The following is a 16,356-nucleotide window of genomic DNA, read 5'->3' on the forward strand; positions in this document are numbered from 1 at the left end:
GTTACATATTCCTTGCACCATGAAAAGGTGTAGCATAGAAAAAAAAAATACCTGATGGCATGTAACTGTACGCTAGTGCTTTGTTAAAAAAAAAGTTGAGGTGCAGCGTTGAGATTAACTTCGATTTCAGAAGCCACGCATTCCTCTTCAAGATATCGTAACGGAGCATGCATGCATCTTGGATCGATGGCAGACAGAGCTGCAGAACCACGAAAGGGGCAAAATGGAGAATGCACATGGATAGTGACCTGAACTCTCAATAGAGAGACAGTAGCGGCCCACATTTTCCGTGCATCGCGTCGCGCCCTTTGCTTGATATGTACCCCTGCCTCGCAACCTCACTTGGCGCAGCGACGACACACGCGCACACAGCCATGGGAGACCGCGCGCGCTTCTCCCTCCACGTCGTCGTGCCTTCTGCAACGCTGGTGCTCCTGCAGCTGCTGCTGGCGTGCTCGTCACATGTCGCCGTCGCGTCCGACCCGCCCTTCTCCTGCGGCGCCGGCGCGCCGCCCAACGTGGCGTTCTGCGACACGAGGCTGCCCATCGAGCGGCGCGCGGACGACCTGGTGTCGCGGCTGACGGTGGAGGAGAAGATCTCGCAGCTCGGGGACCAGTCCCCGGCCGTCGACCGGCTCGGCGTGCCGGCGTACAAGTGGTGGTCCGAGGCGCTGCATGGCGTGTCCAACGCCGGCCGCGGCATCCACCTCGACGGCCCGCTCCGCGCGGCCACCAGCTTCCCGCAGGTCATCCTTACTGCCGCGTCCTTCAACCCGGACCTCTGGTACCGCATCGGCCAGGTACGTACGCTTGCCGCTCTCATGCACGACCTACCGCTGTTTCACGTCCCTGTGTTGGTGTGAAGTGAACCATTGAACATGCTGTTTCCCGATCGACTAGTTAAATGACTAGTGCAGGTTACCCAGAGGGGTCGCCTTCTAAATTTCTGGAATGTGAGGTAGCAACATACAGAGGATAGTTTTAGAATAGTTTTAGAATTGACGAAAAAGAGGAGGTCATTTCTGTAAGAAACTGCAAAGGCGGCGAGTTTTTGCGCCTAATTTCACCAACCGGGTGTACCGAACGCCTACTTGTATGAGCGTGGTAGGTACATGCAGCTTTTTCCAGTTCTTTTTGCCGAAGCTCGAAAGTGTGCAAGGACATTCAAGCTCAGGGTTAAAGATAGGGTAGGGTGTATCTATATATATATATAGACACTTATATATATATATATATATATATATATATATATATATATATTGAAAGTTTTGAGTTTTTTAATATCTTCTAAAATGTATGGACACGCACGCGTGTATGTATGGTATGAATATGATGTGTATACATAGTGTATTCTGTTGTACCCTTAAAAAAGATTGGTATATAGTTGGTTTTTGAAAAGCTAAAAAGCTGGTTTCTAATGAAATAAACTCAAAACTGATAAGTTTAGGGTAACTTTTCTAATTTTTTAATATACTAAGAAACTAAAAAATTTCCGTAAAAATCAACAGCCAAAAAACAAATATGATCGTAGTACTGTAGTCCAGTTTCTGAACTTGAGCCAAGATCTCAACTAAGAACAAACTGAAAAGGAGGATTAGTAAGCAGGGAATCCCTGCAGATAGAACATGTCCTGCTTCAGAAACTGATGGTGCATGTCGCGTGTAAACTGTAATGGGGCAGGTGATCGGCGTGGAGGCAAGGGCGGTGTACAACAACGGGCAGGCCGAGGGGCTGACCTTTTGGGCGCCAAACATCAACATCTTCAGGGACCCGCGGTGGGGCAGGGGCCAAGAGACCCCCGGCGAGGACCCGACGATGACCGGCAAGTACGCCGCCGTCTTCGTCCGGGGCGTGCAGGGCTACGGCATCGCCGGCGATGTCAACTCCACGGACCTCGAGGCCTCCGCCTGCTGCAAGCACTTCACCGCCTACGACCTCGAGAACTGGAAAGGCATCACCCGATACGTCTTCGACGCAAAGGTGCAGTGCCATGAACTGCTGAATAATTCGGTGTCCGGTTCAAGGATGGTTTCAGAGTTTCAGTACCTTTGTTCTGTTTGGATAGTCTGAAACTGAAAAAAACGCAAACTTTTTGTTCAGGTGACGGCACAGGATTTGGAGGACACGTACAATCCTCCTTTCAAGAGCTGCGTCGAGGACGGCCACGCCAGTGGCATCATGTGCTCCTACAACCGCGTCAATGGCGTCCCGACGTGCGCAGATTACAATCTCCTCTCCAAAACTGCAAGGAAGGATTGGGGATTTTACGGGTAAGTCTGCTGCAAGATTTGGTTAAAAGGTGCCATGAGAGTGACAGATATCCACCACTGAGAATTTTCAGAACCTGTCATTAAGATGGAACTCTTGGACAATTTGGACATGCAACCAAAATAAAAAGCAACTGTGACAAAAGTGCCAAGCTTATGCTTCCGAGTTTCCTGTGTTGACCAGGTATATCACTTCGGACTGCGATGCTGTGGCGATCATCCATGATGCGCAAGGATATGCCAAGACAGCAGAAGATGCAGTTGCAGATGTCCTCAAGGCTGGTATGAGCTCACTACTCGTTACTCACAGCATAAATACATCCTAGAATTAAGATGGATTAATCCACGATATATCATATCTGAATACTTTTAGTTAGAAACAATCACATGGAACTCTTGGACAATTTGGACATGCAACCAAAATAAAAGGCGCGATTATTGGACACTGTGACAGAGATATAGGTTAGGTTAGGTCACTGAACTGAAACCAAAAGTCGATTTGGCTTGCACTACACATAAAAAGTCTTGCTGATCTGAGCAACTGAATATGCTAGAAATAATTCAGAGCATGACGAATATCATGATATTGATATCATAAGAATCCAGGTGTCATAGAAAAAGACCACATGAGCATGTAAAGTAGTCCTGCTAGCCTTAATGACAGAACGGCTCAGCAATGACAGTGATGATATGAGGTCCAAATCAACAAAACCAATAATGCAGCAGTGCAAACTGCTTTCAACAAAATCCAGAGTTGGTAAGTACTTTGTATTTTAAGGAAAATTGGTAAAAACTTTGTGAAACAATGAATATCGAAGATGCAGAAATATGGTTCTTACCTTTTTTTAAACGAGAAAAACGATTAGATAAGAGTGAATTGACTTCTTAAGAATTTCTTTCAAAATTGATAGTCTACTCCTACTTTACCTAACACTCTTCAAAAATGCATAACAGAAGTATAAACTTTAGAGAGACAAAGCAAGAAAGAAAGTTCGAAGAAAACATGACTCAACGGATAAAATATGAACCATAGACTCTATTTAAGACTATTCCATATATATTTGAGCATAAACTATTAAAACTTAAACGAAGAACAAAGCAAAAAGACAATCACCGAAAGAAGCAACTCTCCAAGTTGATAGTCTAAAGATAAGGGGTTCAAGACACTCTCAAATACATAAGTATATGAACGTTTATACCTTTAGCAATAAGAAGAATAATTTTTTAAGATTGAAAAATCGTAATTCAAAGGAAAAAAAAAACAAAAAAAAAATCACAACTAAAAAAACTTACAAATTTGCAAGAAAACCAATAGAGATAGTCTAGGAGGAGGATAATTCAAGCATATACAAAAATATAAATTTTATTAATAAAAAATATCATCCCTATTTTAGATAGATTATAAGAATTTTTTTTCTTAAAAAAACTATTACCTATTATATAGGCTAGGTACTCATCTTTATCTTCTAAACACTGGGTTCTCAAATTGGTGGCATAAGGGACTCAAGTGGCTGGTTCAAAATCTCTCATAGTCATACCCCTCTATTTAATTATAAGTTTCCTAACTTGTTACCAAAATATATCTTTATTGTAGTACATTTCTACCTACCACCGAATGTATTTTTGTCTATTTATTACTCCGTCTATCGAATGGTTGTAGCGCCTTCACGATTTAACTTCGTCTCAACGCAAGCTTCACGATGGTGCCACATACTACTTCAGTCCTCCTACGGTTTTGAGATCCAACTGTAAAATCCTCTGCACGTTTTTCAAAGTGTGACTCGCAACTTACTTACACTTTAAACAAGCGCTCTGATATCGACACGTGTACTCCGTCTTATGATCCTGACCGCCGGCAAGTCTCTCCCGCTCTCGATCCTTCGGACCGCCTTGTCACTTGCACCGACATACATTTCACTTGATTTTATCAATACGCTGTATTTATCTTTCGCTTCATGCTTTACTTGAACTTTACGTGTACAGTTAGGATCATCATTGACTCCACCCGATCTTTTTTATCGTCCGGCACCAAGCACCCGTTTAGTCTAATCACTCGCCGTCAATTGCTAAGTTGTATCTATCCCATACACTTTTAATACACACCATAAGACAAACGAATATATTTCTTTAACTCCAACTTCAATTAATATATAATCAAAATATTCAAATCAAACTCAAGCAATCCAAAATTTGATAAACTAAAACAATAGCATTATCAATCACTCATCCTATATAAACTAATATACATTTTAACTTATTTTCTATTTTTGTAACCTGAAAACCTTTCAGGAATGGACGTGAATTGTGGCAGCTACGTGCAGCAACACGGTGCCTCTGCGCTCCAGCAAGGGAAGATCACAGAGCAAGATATAAACCGAGCCCTGCACAACCTCTTCGTCGTCAGAATGAGGCTGGGCCTCTTCAACGGCAACCCGAAATACAACCGGTACGGCAACATCAGTCCAGACCAGGTCTGCACACAGGAGCACCAAAATCTCGCTCTGGAAGCAGCGCAAGACGGCATCGTCCTACTGAAGAACGACGCCAACGCTCTTCCTCTGTCCAAATCAAAAGTCACATCCCTTGCAGTCATCGGGTTCAACGCAAATAACGCCACAAGGCTGCTCGGAAACTACTTCGGCCCTCCCTGCATATCGGTGACCCCTCTCCAGGTGCTGCAAGGCTACGTGAAGGACACGAGGTTCGTCGCCGGCTGCAACTCGGCCGCCTGCAACGTGTCGTCGATCCCCGAAGCGGTCCAAGTGGCAAGCTCGGTGGACTATGTCGTCTTGTTCATGGGGTTGGATCAGGATCAGGAGAGGGAGGAGGTCGATCGGCTGGACCTGACGCTCCCAGGAATGCAGCAGAGCCTCATCGACAGCGTCGCGAATGCGGCGAAGAAGCCGGTGATCTTGGTGCTGCTGTGCGGTGGCCCGGTGGATGTGAGCTTCGCAAAGACTAACCCCAAGATTGGGGCCATCCTGTGGGCTGGCTACCCCGGCGAGGCTGGCGGCATTGCCATTGCCCAAGTCCTCTTCGGAGAGCATAACCCTGGTGAGATTTCTTTCACTTCTGAATATAATCGTTGCAAACCAGCAGCTAACACTGATCATCTTCTTCATCAGGTGGAAGGCTGCCAGTGACGTGGTATCCGCAAGATTTCACAAGAGTGCCCATGACGGACATGCGGATGCGCGCCGACCCAGCCACGGGATACCCTGGCCGGACATACCGGTTCTACCGCGGCCCAACAGTCTTCAAGTTCGGCTATGGTCTCAGCTACTCCAAGTACTCCCATCGTTTCGTTACGAAAGGCACGAAGCCGCCTTCCATGAGCAACATCGACGGCCTGAAGGGGATGGAGACAGCGGCGGCAGGTGGGACCGTGGGCTACGACGTGGAGAAGATCGGGACCGAGATGTGCAACCGGCTCAAGTTCCCGGCGCTCGTGAGGGTGCAGAACCAGGGGCCCATGGACGGCAAGCACCCGGTGCTGCTGTTCCTGCGCTGGCCGAACGCGACGGACGGCAGCGGCAGGCCGGCCAGCCAGCTGATCGGGTTCCGGAGCCTACACCTGAAGGCGATGCAGACGGCCCACGTGGAGTTCGAGGTGAACCCCTGCAAACACTTCAGCAGGGCGACGGAGGACGGCAAGAAGGTGATCGACCAGGGGTCGCACTTCATGATGGTCGGCGAGGACGAGTTCGAGATGAGCTTCAGGGCTTGATCAGTTGGCTTCAAACTGCAAATGTAGCCTTGCTTCGTTTCCTAATGCCATCTCTGATCATTTTCCTTTTATTTTTTTTCTTTTTTAATTTCTCTCCTTATTTTTATTTTTTTATTTTCTCTTCAAACGAATTCGTAAAGGAAAATAAAGAATCTCGAGATAAAAAAAATAACTTTGAGAATTCCTTTATAAAAAAAAACCATGAAAAAAATTATTAGAATGCTAAAGTAAATAAGAATCTTTTCATAAAGTGAATAGAACTCACGAGAAGAAATCATTGAAAATAGTCTAAGGTTCCTCTCTAACTTATTTCAAGGAGAAAAGTGTAATTTAAACAAGATTACGGTATTGTTGATGCCAAATGTTCATCGGTAAAAGCGTCCGTCTCACTGTCAATCTGACATGACATACCTTCAGAAGTGTCGTTCCCTTTGATCAAACCATTAAAACTATTTTCAATACATATTTTAAAATTTTATTTTTTATAATACTATTGATATATAAAACAGGGTTACCTTTTCCGAGAACCCATACAGATCAATATCAATTGATAGAAGACTTATTTTCAATTAAAATCCTAGCGCCCGACCAGTCTGTATCTTTACGACTAGGACCCTCATCATATAAGGAATTTTCGTGATAAACCTTTGCTGGTCACAATATAAGTAAACATCTAAGCAATATATTCTTATTAAATATATTTCACTCAAGTATTTTTCTTCCATAGACACTCCTCCTCAGCGGATAAGTCGTGGTCGACGTAGTGATGTCATGCCCCGTCTCATAGCATTAAACATTACGAGACGGGCTCATAGGCTTGTCAGAACTACTTCACTGACACGCGTGCGAGACCAGTAATGGGGTGGGGTGCACCGGCTGACCAAGATGACGTAGGGGTGGAGGTGTTCAGCGGATGTCATGTGCTCAACTGCTTCAGCAAAACAAAAAGTGGTACGTGCGCCACTCATTTTAAATAATCGAGGGATGAAAGTTTTAGCTAAGGTATAGATCAATAGAAAAGTGCTCACTTGTAAGGCGTTCTTCTCTCTGGTATATAAAGAGAGTAGAACGTAGTTTATTAAAGAATAGAGAAGAAAAGATCAAGAAAACTCATCTATAATCAGTTCACAAATACTGATAACAAAATACATATGATGTAAGGTTGTTATTCTTAAAAAAATTTGAACGAGAATAATACTTATATTCTTGAGTTCATCATGAACACACATACACCACAAGCGTCCCTCATGTATCCATCGATCGATATACCTCGAAATCATTATCAGAAATTAACCCTTAACAAATACTATTACAATACTATATATTTTTTCTATCTTCAGCAATTACTCTATTTTCTACCGATCATTACACTTTCTCTTATTTTAACTCCATAATCATTATCTATAAACAGTATTACTGCACGGAGAGACGGGCTAAGGATGGCGATAAATCAGAAGTTATAGTAAATCTCGAGTCCAAGAGATGCAGACATACACCGCACTTTTGCCATCCGGCCTATGAAGTAGGAGGATGCGGGGCATATCCTTCACCACATTCGTTTGCCGCAGAGTTGAGCCGAACAAATTCACCAGCCCTATTGATTCCGCACGACGCGTCGCTGCCGCAAAAGTCCAGTTCTCGGCGCCGGTTGGGCAACCGACTCGCGCCCCGGGCAAGCCGCTGAGCGCCTGAGCGCCGCTCGCGGGGCGGCCGAATCGGTGTAGCACGACGGAAGGGGGCCGTGGGGAGCGTGGCAGACAATTTATTCTGGCAGCGGACGGGAGCGCGAGAGCCGGGTGGGATGCCGATTGGCGAGTCCGGGCGGCCGCGGCTCGACGACGGGTCGGACGCGCGTCTCTCGCGCGCCAGGCTGACGATTCTTCATCCCCGGACCCAGCCTACAGGCGTGAGCTCATGTAACAAAACTCCTTTTGCCAATGGAAAAGGTGGGGACACTCCTCCCTAGACTTAAAAAAATCGAGATTTGTATGCATGCTTAGCACCCCAATCCGATCCTGTCAGAAAAATTATTCCATGCTGATCACATGTCCTGATCACAACGCCAACGAACCGCCGCACCATCCATCGGAAAACAGCTCAGCTCTTCGCGACCCAATAATTTTCCATTTTTCAATCTTAAAGAGATTTCAGAATATAACACTTTCCGTATGTCTTTTAGTATTTGTCACCTAACTCACGTACGATTTAAAATGGCTCCACCTATCAATTATGATCTTAAACCGAGGCAAACGAATTAGGTTATATTCTGAAATTACTACAATCTTGTCCGGTGCGGCGGCAAGGACAAGTACGTAACGTGGGCCCGCCCCGTCAGCCGGCCCCACTCCAAATAGCTCACGTGAGAAGGGTCAAACCGTCCGGAGCCGTCTGATCTGATCACTGACTTTGCGGGAGGTGCCCACTCGTCTTTCCCAGCGAGGAGGGGAGGACGACTCGGACCCGGCCCGCCTGCCTCGCTGTCTTCCCTCCGCCGCGCTCGCAGAGGTGAGCGCCGAGAACTCGCCCTGAACCCTTGCTATTTGCTTCTAACACTGGGCAGGGAGATTCGCCTCGTTTCTAGCATGTTTTCTCTGGGACGACGGAAGATTACTTGTCCTTTTCGGGCGTGATGATTCCTAACGTTTTGGTGTCTGCGCAAGAAAGCCTCGGTTTCGTCTGATATGTGGGGAGCTTTTGGTGCCTGTGGTTACTAGCTTGGAGCCAATCGAAGGCTGGTGTCTCGCGGTTCTTACTGCGACTATTTGGGGGGTTTTGTGGGAGAATCTTGCTTCGTCTTGGGGGTGAGGGGGGGGGGGTGCCATTTCGAGAACGTAGTAGCTATAATTCTTGGCTCTTTCCGCGGGGATCCGTTGACCGTACCGGCGCGGCTGAGGAGTGCCAAGCAAGAAGTGGGGTATTGCTGTTCTTGGCTCTGTTCATTTACTTCGATTTTGAGGAAGATTGCAGGGTCTTGGGGGATTCGGATGTTTCCTGACGATGAGAGTTATGGACTTGTGGATGTGTGATGAATTGATACGCTGAAATTTCGCTTAGGGAACGGGTTCCTAGTCTTTTTTCGCTCCTGTGTCGTCCTACAACATTGTGTTGGGGGGGGGGGGGGGGGGACTGGATAACGTTGATCTTGTGTTTGGAATGCACCATCTCGTGTTGGGTTGATGTTATCATTGTTGCGTTATGATGGTTTGATTCCTTTCTGTCCATTAAGTTTGCTGTATTTGTGTTGGTTAGCTCATTAGCTGTAGTGTTTCATTGTGGTACTACAGGTAGCATAGCATATATGTAGAAGACAGAACGGTGCTCCACGTTGGTCTATTTATACACAGAATGTTGTTCCGCATATACGGGAGTAGGTACATTATGCGCGCAAAAATGAGAACATTCCATTATCCGCATTGTTATATTTGTACACACATTTTTTCATCATATCAACTAGTTTCTTATTGGCTGTGCAAGGCATCATTGTTGCGTTATGATGGTTTGATTCCTTTCTGTCCATTAAGTTTGCTGTATTTGTGTTGGTTAGCTCATTAGCTGTAGTGTTTCATTGTGGTACTACAGGTAGCATAGCATATATGTAGAAGACAGAACGGTGCTCCACGTTGGTCTATTTATTATACACAGAATGTTGTTCCGCATATACGGGAGTAGGTACATTATGCGCACAAAAATGAGAACATTCCATTATCCGCATTGTTATATTTGTACACACATTTTTTCATCATATCAACTAGTTTCTTATTGGCTGTGCAAGGCACAAATGAGTACCTGTTAGTATATGGGCACTGTAAAGTTTTTTAGTTTGCTTCTAAATATGATCTGCTATCTTTATCATCAAATGTAGGCTGTGTGGGCTTTTCTTCGTTGGAACTGTGCTTGATTCCAAGAGTTTGTTATGGCCATGGAAATGTTGGCATAACTGCAAACTGTGAATGATCTCTCCACCAGCACTTGTGTTGTGCATGCCTGCTGGAATTTTGTTTTACCTTGTCTGTCATGCTGTTTTTGCTTCCTCACATGATGCAGATATAGTTATTCTCCTTGCTGTGACTAGTATTGTAGTTCTTACAATCCCTTTTTTATTTTATTATGGTAGGAAGTAGCAAAAGGACACTATGAGCTCAGCGAGCGGTTCGAACAATGACCATGGGAAAGAAGCCACATTATTTGAGGAGCAACAGTCCAAGGTGATTCCATGTCATCAGGATTCACTGTTTTGCTTGTTTGGTTCTAAGTAGAAGATTTCTGGATATAAATGCAACTCAATGTTTCTCCTCCTTTTTTTGTTAGACAACTGAATTGCAGTTACCCGTTTCTCTATTTTGCACTTATACCAGTGGTTATTCTTTCATGTCAGATTGGTAAAGTTAGAGCTGCCATAGGACAACTATCTGGAAAATTAGCTCTGTATTGTTCAGATGCTTCAATTGCAAGGTACCTGATAGCAAGGAACTGGGACGTGAAGAAGGCTACAAAAATGCTGAAGAAAACGTTGAAATGGCGCTCAGAGTATAAGCCGGATGAGATCCGTTGGGTGAGCCTTTCTCACCTATAAAATTAACAAAACCTATACTGCTTGAAAGAAGTAACAGTTCATGTATAGGTATGGTACATGTGATTAGTCAGATGCCACTGTGGAGCTTTCTAGCATGCTCTGAAAAATATTTGATGGATTATGACATCTGGTTTGATGGCTAAGTATCTGATATAAAATCTATTTTTAATTTCATAATATAGGATGACATATCTGATGAAGCTGTGACTGGAAAAATTTACCGAACTGATTACTTTGACAAGAGTGGGCGGAGTATCCTTGTCATGAGACCTGGATGCCAGGTTCGATAATGTCATAATGCTCTTTTCTCCCTCTTTTTTTGCTTATTGAATGCATATATAGTTTATATGCATATTATGCTGTCTCATTCAATCATTTGAATCTTGTTATTTTGTTTTTCAGAATACCAAGAATGCCAATGGGCAACTCAAGTACTTGGTGTACTGTATGGAGAATGCAATTCTAAATCTGCCATGTGGTCAGGATCAGATGGTTTGGCTCATTGATTTTGCTGGCTTCAGCTTACCTAACGTCTCACTTCAGGTGACGAAGATGACAGCAGATGTCTTACAAGGTCATTATCCTGAAAGATTGGGTGTGGCAATTCTTTACAATGCTCCAAAGTTTTTTGAATCTTTCTGGAAGGTATGGTTTTACAAACTTTGTGGTTCTTATTTATTTCGTCGTGAATGTAGGGATGACAAGTTCCATATCAATATATCATTTCCTGACCACATTTTTTTTTTCCTCTTCTGCATATAGACTTCCAGTAAAGGACTACTGTAACACTTTTGAGTTTTCTTCTTGATATTGGAATATGGCAAATTCATTCACATGATTATTTTGTTGTCTTGAGATCCTGTATGTAGGTAACAATTATATCACATAAAAGGAAATGAAACACGCAAAGTTATTTACAGTTATGACTATATATTTCAAGAACTAAAATCTATATCTAAATGTAGATTGCAAGCCCCCTTCTCGAGAAGAAGACTTTCAACAAGGTCAAATTTGTATATTCTGACAAGCCCGACACCACCAAGATCATTGAAGACCTTTTCAACATGGATGAGTTAGAAAGTGCATTTGGTGGCAAGAACCCAGCTACTTTCAATATAAATGATTATGCTGTGTGGATGAGAGAAGATGACAAGAAGATGGCATTATTCTGGAGCCCTGAGAATTCTGATCGTGCTTCCGAGCCATACCTGATGAGCAACCACAAGCCTCAAGAAAGCATTTCGGGCTTGAAGACTGAAGACACTGAACCTGAAAAGAGGGGAGAAACTGAGACTGACTCTGAATACAGGGAAGAATCAGATTCTGAATCTGAAAAGAGGGAAGAAACAAAAACTGAATCAAGCGCAGCTAAGCCAACAGGCTTGCCAGGAGAAGATACTGCCCCGGTAGATAAAAGTTCCATTGCATCTGATCTGTGAGTATGACCGTGAAACATACATGCCAAATGTTGATATCGCCCCACCACTGAGTTTTCACTAAGAGATGAACATCAAAATGTAATAAGAAACTCGTTGACACACAGCACAAATGTGATGCCTGACTTGTTTTGTAGTCGGCGCAACTCTGTCTCCCTGTCCTCAATTCCTCGTGACCTTGTTTGAAGAACCTTTTTACAAAGAATGAGATCTATCAGGTGATAAAGAACAAAATACAGCATCTTGTAACCCTCAGTTTCCTCGTGCCATTGCTCTTCAGGATTTATTCAGCTTATTTATTTTGAGCTTCTGCTATATCCAATGTTTTTTTTTTCCTAAATTGAACTACCTGTATCTTTTCTGTTGGAACTGAACTTAACAGCAAAAACAAACCAAAGTTTAGAGTGATTTAGGTCACAGACACTTCTCACTGGCACCTGTTGGTGAAAACCCATTGTTCACTTGTATTTTGGTCAGTAGCCATCATTTACTTTCAGTTAGTATACCACTTGGTACAAGACAAGTGCTAGGCTTGAAAATTTCAGCCCTGTAACTACAAACATCTCTGGTCTTTGTAAGCTATAGTACACATGTAAACTATAGTACAGACAAAAAACACTGTCACAGGTCAAAAATCATCGTAGAAGCTGTGTCTCTTCGGTATCCTCCCAGGGGACTCGCAATGGACCCTGGCGTCAAGAGTTGAGTAACCCTTCCTGATCTTGCTCCCATTATCTACATCGGCCTCGATCACAAACACGCTGCAGACCGGCCTGTGATCGGACAACTTGAACTCGCCTCTGATGTACTGCAGCTGCTCGATCCCCTGCCCGTGCCACAGTATCCGGTCACACCTGCATCAACATTGAACCGTCAGAAACTTCAGTGTTCTTCTCAGGAGCCATTAGCATTGGCAAGCCCGAATCTTCAGAATTCAGATCAACGTTGTTCTGTACCATGCCGGCGTTCGCCGTTTCTTCTTCGATTTCGCGGTCTCCCCTGCGTATGCGTCGGAGTTCTGCGTGTACTTGTACGTCGGCGCGAAGTAGACCTTGCCCTCCTTCCACCCCTTGAACACCCTTCCTGCTTGTCTCTCAATCATCAACTGTTCAGAAACACCATATTGTCAGCCGGTTTTGTGAAACCATGAGTAAACATGGCGGAGGACAGGCTTCTACTATGTGTCCTCCTGCAGCATATCTGAAAATGGCCTCGGTTCGTACTTCATAGTTCATACCTGATCTTTCTCGAGCAAGGTATCCCAATCATTCTCCTCTAGCAGCGTCTTCGTCTCCTCGTAGCTCAACGCGACTCGGTAATTCAGATCCCCAAGCCATATGATCCGGCTGCATCGCACATCAGTTCTTGCATCCTTTAGCATATGATTCTGCCATGTTTGTCAGAGAATTCAGTGGGGGACTTACTCGTGGTCAATGATCTTCTCGGGGATCCGCTGGCCCGGCACCTTGCAGATGCGCGGGAACTGCGTGCTCTTGAGGATCTCGGCCACGTCGGAGTTCCTCCTCACCTCGTCGCCTTCCTTCTCACCGGACGCCAGGTGGCAGCACACGAAGCAGATGCTCGTCTGGTGCAGCGTCATGCTCATCGCGATGCACCCCTGAACAGCAAGGAACCACCGTGATTTCCGAGCATAGACTCGTAAGCTTCGGCATGCATGAGCTGCGCAAGAAGACGCGCACCTTGTTCCCGAGGCGGCCCATGATGCCTCTGCCGACGCAGTCCACCCTGAGGTGACCGATGTACTGCACGAGCTCCCGCCGCACCCACACCGACAGGAAGATGCCGACCATCTGCTTGCTGGCGATGAGGCAGTAGTTCATGCCGCCGCTCCTCAGGTCGCCACCTTCGAGTGGTGGCGCGTCATCCTCGGCGGCGCCGCGGCCCGGCGAGGCGGCCTCGACGCGGTAGATGAACTCGCGCATCTCCCGCGCCCGGCGCTGCATGGTGGACGGGTCAGACATGCAGGTGCAGGTCTTCACCAGCGCGCTGTCGACGCGGTAGTTCTTGCTGAGAATCTTGAGGGACGGCTTCTGGAAGAAGAGCAGGCCGCCGCTGGAGGACTTGGGGATGGAGCTGTTGGCGTCGCGGGTGGTGCTCTGCCGGCTCTGGGAGGAGGCGGATTCCGGCGGCGAGAGCTCGTCGCCGGAGGACTGGCCGTCCTGGGGCGGCGGCTTGTTCAGGGCCTGGTAGATGAGGCCCAACCACTTGGCCGCCGGCTCGTTGTCCTCCACAACCAGCACGTTACCCGCGTTCAGAGGGACGATCTCCTGAAACCTGTGTGCAATGTACCAGGATCAATTACAGGCAAAATGCACTGCTCCAATGGATGCTGCTCTTTGATCATGCATGTCTTAATAAGGTCACAAAATGCTCGCACCGATGCAAAGATACAAGTATATATATATGTGCTGATTTGTGATTAACCAAGCAAGTATGCAACATTATGTTTAGAATTTCAGGATCTCAAAGATTACAACGAATTGAGAAATGTTGTACCCCAAGACATATATATCGGGCAATCCTTCAATCTGTAGAAACTCTTCAAGGTTAAGGCTGCTGTCAGGAGGCTTCCCTCCCACATTCCATGTGCCTACAAACACCCTGCGAGATCGTTAAGTACGGTCCAATTTCATTTTTCATCAGATAAAAAGCAATGCTCGCAAACTTTTCTCTTCAAAAACGATCCGCATTTTTAGAAGAAAAAACAGTCAGCATTAAGCTTCAACTTCGCAGAATCAGTAGAATCAGCATCAGGCTTCAAATTAAATGGCAATAGTTCTTGTTACCGGTATTCCCGGGTATCGATATTGGGCCTACTGGGTGAATCCAGGCAACTCAGGCTCAGGCTCTCGATCCGCGTCGTGCAATGGCGATCTGAAACCGAAAGGAAAAGGCTAAACTTAGCAACGCAACCGCGTCATCAATCATCACGTCGTGGGATCGTCGACCACGTTACCTGAGAAGCTCTTGCGGACAGCAGGGGACGCGTCCAGGAGCTCCGTCCTCCCGCCGCATTTCTCCTCCAAATCTACATAGACACAACGCAAACTGTCAATCAGTCGCCGTTCGCCGAGCTGGCGAAACCAAACGCTGAAGCCAGCAAGCAGCCGCACGCACCGAAGACGATGTCCTTCCGCGAGAGCAGCTTCTTGTCCGAGCTCCTCCCTTTCTTGCGGAAGATGCTGGACATGAAGGACTGGCAAAGCCAGGCGAAATCAGCCACATTGCACGCACGGCACAGCCTCTACTGGAATCCAACCCAGGGGAATGGATCTCACTCACCTTCTTCTTCTTGCCATTCTTGACGAACTCGTCGACGGAGCCCGGCTTGGGGATGTCACAGGGGACATTGTGATTTGACATCCAGCTGACGGTAGAAGAAGCGGCAGGACCAGGACCCTCATCCGGAGGCCGTCGTAGACAACAGGCGGTTGTTCCTTTGCCTTTTCCCCCGGCAACCGGCAAAGCGAGAGCGAAACGTGGAGTGGTGGGGGTGGCAGGGTAAATGTGGGGGTCAAAACGGGCGGCGGGGAGGGAATTGTGACGGCTTCAAATGGAAATGGGTGTGCCTATGCCTTTGCCTGCCTGGCCTCCGATTCAGGGGCTTGCTGCATCTTCTTCGTGTAAACTTGTTTGTGCTGGATTCAGCAAACTAAGTGTGTCATGAGCACCGTGATTGTCGACATCGAGTCACACTACGGACCTAGGATGCTTTCCAGCTTTGCCAGAGTATTGCTGAGTTAAACTATAATCAGCAGTCTAAGAGTGTGATACTATGATGGGTGTTTTATATGTCCATCATGCATTGCATGTACTATGTAGTGAGTGATGGAAGATGCATGCTGAGAGTTGCAACTTGCAAGTGATAGATACTAAAGTACTTGTAGAAGAAAGACAATCTGCAGGCTTAAATTTTATCAAACCAATGGGCTTACGATGATGTGCAACTGCAAGTTTTTTTTATCACATCGAGACGCTGCTTGTTTTCAGGAATGAAGGATCAGCCACGATGCTTTTACTGTGCACAAACTTGTCAACTATTTAATATATTCTGATTGGCTAACAGGTCTTTAGGTGTCGTTAGGAATGCAAGTGGTACCCACCGAGCAGTTCTATGTTCCTATCTAGTTCATTTTTTTCTTAGCTTAGTAAGATAAGAGTGAATCTTTAGTTCACTTTTTTTAGTTTTAGATCTGACCCAATGACTCAAAAATAGTAGAACTTACCTCCCTAGTTGTCAGCACAAAGGTTATCATAGTGTGCCCTTGCAACTTCGATTTTAGAGCTTTGCTTTTCACTCAAGTAAGAAGTACAATCTTTAGATTAGATTGC

General features: G+C 45.6%; 3 protein-coding genes across 6 annotated transcripts; 2 read left to right on the plus strand and 1 right to left on the minus strand.

Moving 5' to 3' along the window:
• The first annotated feature begins 330 nt into the window (after positions 1-330).
• On the plus strand, positions 331-6,065 carry LOC133921211 (probable beta-D-xylosidase 7). The gene is made up of 6 exons (XM_062365997.1): positions 331-800; positions 1,681-1,980; positions 2,101-2,270; positions 2,452-2,549; positions 4,557-5,321; positions 5,393-6,065. The coding sequence occupies exons 1-6, from the start codon at positions 375-377 to the stop codon at positions 5,992-5,994; spliced, it is 2,361 nt and encodes a 786-aa protein (XP_062221981.1). The 5' UTR covers positions 331-374; the 3' UTR covers positions 5,995-6,065.
• A 2,294-nt stretch (positions 6,066-8,359) lies between these two features.
• LOC133921213 (uncharacterized) lies at positions 8,360-12,272 on the plus strand. 4 transcript variants are annotated; one of them, XM_062366000.1, is made up of 7 exons: positions 8,376-8,499; positions 9,857-10,001; positions 10,109-10,199; positions 10,370-10,546; positions 10,750-10,848; positions 10,970-11,212; positions 11,533-12,272. In XM_062366000.1, exons 3-7 carry the CDS (start codon positions 10,128-10,130, stop codon positions 12,004-12,006), a joined length of 1,065 nt encoding a protein of 354 aa, XP_062221984.1. In that variant the 5' UTR covers positions 8,376-8,499; positions 9,857-10,001; positions 10,109-10,127; the 3' UTR covers positions 12,007-12,272. The 4 variants fall into 4 exon arrangements, with proteins under 4 accessions (XP_062221983.1, XP_062221984.1, XP_062221985.1 ...); XM_062366001.1 differs by having other exon boundaries at positions 9,857-9,940; XM_062365999.1 differs by lacking the exon at positions 9,857-10,001 and having other exon boundaries at positions 8,360-8,499.
• A 38-nt stretch (positions 12,273-12,310) lies between these two features.
• On the minus strand, positions 12,311-15,424 carry LOC133921212 (type I inositol polyphosphate 5-phosphatase 5-like). The gene is made up of 10 exons (XM_062365998.1): positions 15,307-15,424; positions 15,142-15,220; positions 14,981-15,052; positions 14,811-14,898; positions 14,521-14,625; positions 13,704-14,298; positions 13,428-13,621; positions 13,241-13,349; positions 12,960-13,108; positions 12,311-12,857 (listed from the first exon to the last, which is right to left on the minus strand). Exons 1-10 carry the CDS (start codon positions 15,385-15,387, stop codon positions 12,632-12,634), a joined length of 1,698 nt encoding a protein of 565 aa, XP_062221982.1. The 5' UTR covers positions 15,388-15,424; the 3' UTR covers positions 12,311-12,631.
• Positions 15,425-16,356: the final 932 nt, after the last annotated feature.

Source organism: Phragmites australis, chromosome 6 (genome assembly GCF_958298935.1).
Source record: "Phragmites australis chromosome 6, lpPhrAust1.1, whole genome shotgun sequence".
Classification (NCBI taxonomy): Eukaryota; Viridiplantae; Streptophyta; class Magnoliopsida; order Poales; family Poaceae; genus Phragmites; species Phragmites australis.

Excerpts from the sequence above, each read along its gene's own strand:
- LOC133921211 (XM_062365997.1), top strand. The coding sequence starts at position 375 with ATGGGAGACCGCGCGCGCTTCTCCCTCCACGTCGTCGTGCCTTCTGCA. Across the intron at positions 801-1,680 it reads TCTGGTACCGCATCGGCCAG|GTGATCGGCGTGGAGGCAAG; the intron begins GTACGTACGCTT and ends GTAATGGGGCAG. Across the intron at positions 2,550-4,556 it reads TGCAGATGTCCTCAAGGCTG|GAATGGACGTGAATTGTGGC; the intron begins GTATGAGCTCAC and ends AAAACCTTTCAG.
- LOC133921213 (XM_062365999.1), top strand. The coding sequence starts at position 10,128 with ATGAGCTCAGCGAGCGGTTCGAACAATGACCATGGGAAAGAAGCCACA. Across the intron at positions 10,200-10,369 it reads TTGAGGAGCAACAGTCCAAG|ATTGGTAAAGTTAGAGCTGC; the intron begins GTGATTCCATGT and ends CTTTCATGTCAG. Across the intron at positions 10,849-10,969 it reads TCATGAGACCTGGATGCCAG|AATACCAAGAATGCCAATGG; the intron begins GTTCGATAATGT and ends TTTGTTTTTCAG.
- LOC133921212 (XM_062365998.1), bottom strand. The coding sequence starts at position 15,387 with ATGTCAAATCACAATGTCCCCTGTGACATCCCCAAGCCGGGCTCCGTC. Across the intron at positions 14,299-14,520 it reads CCCGATATATATGTCTTGGG|GTTTCAGGAGATCGTCCCTC; the intron begins GTACAACATTTC and ends CATTGCACACAG. Across the intron at positions 13,350-13,427 it reads GAGAAGATCATTGACCACGA|CCGGATCATATGGCTTGGGG; the intron begins GTAAGTCCCCCA and ends TGTGCGATGCAG.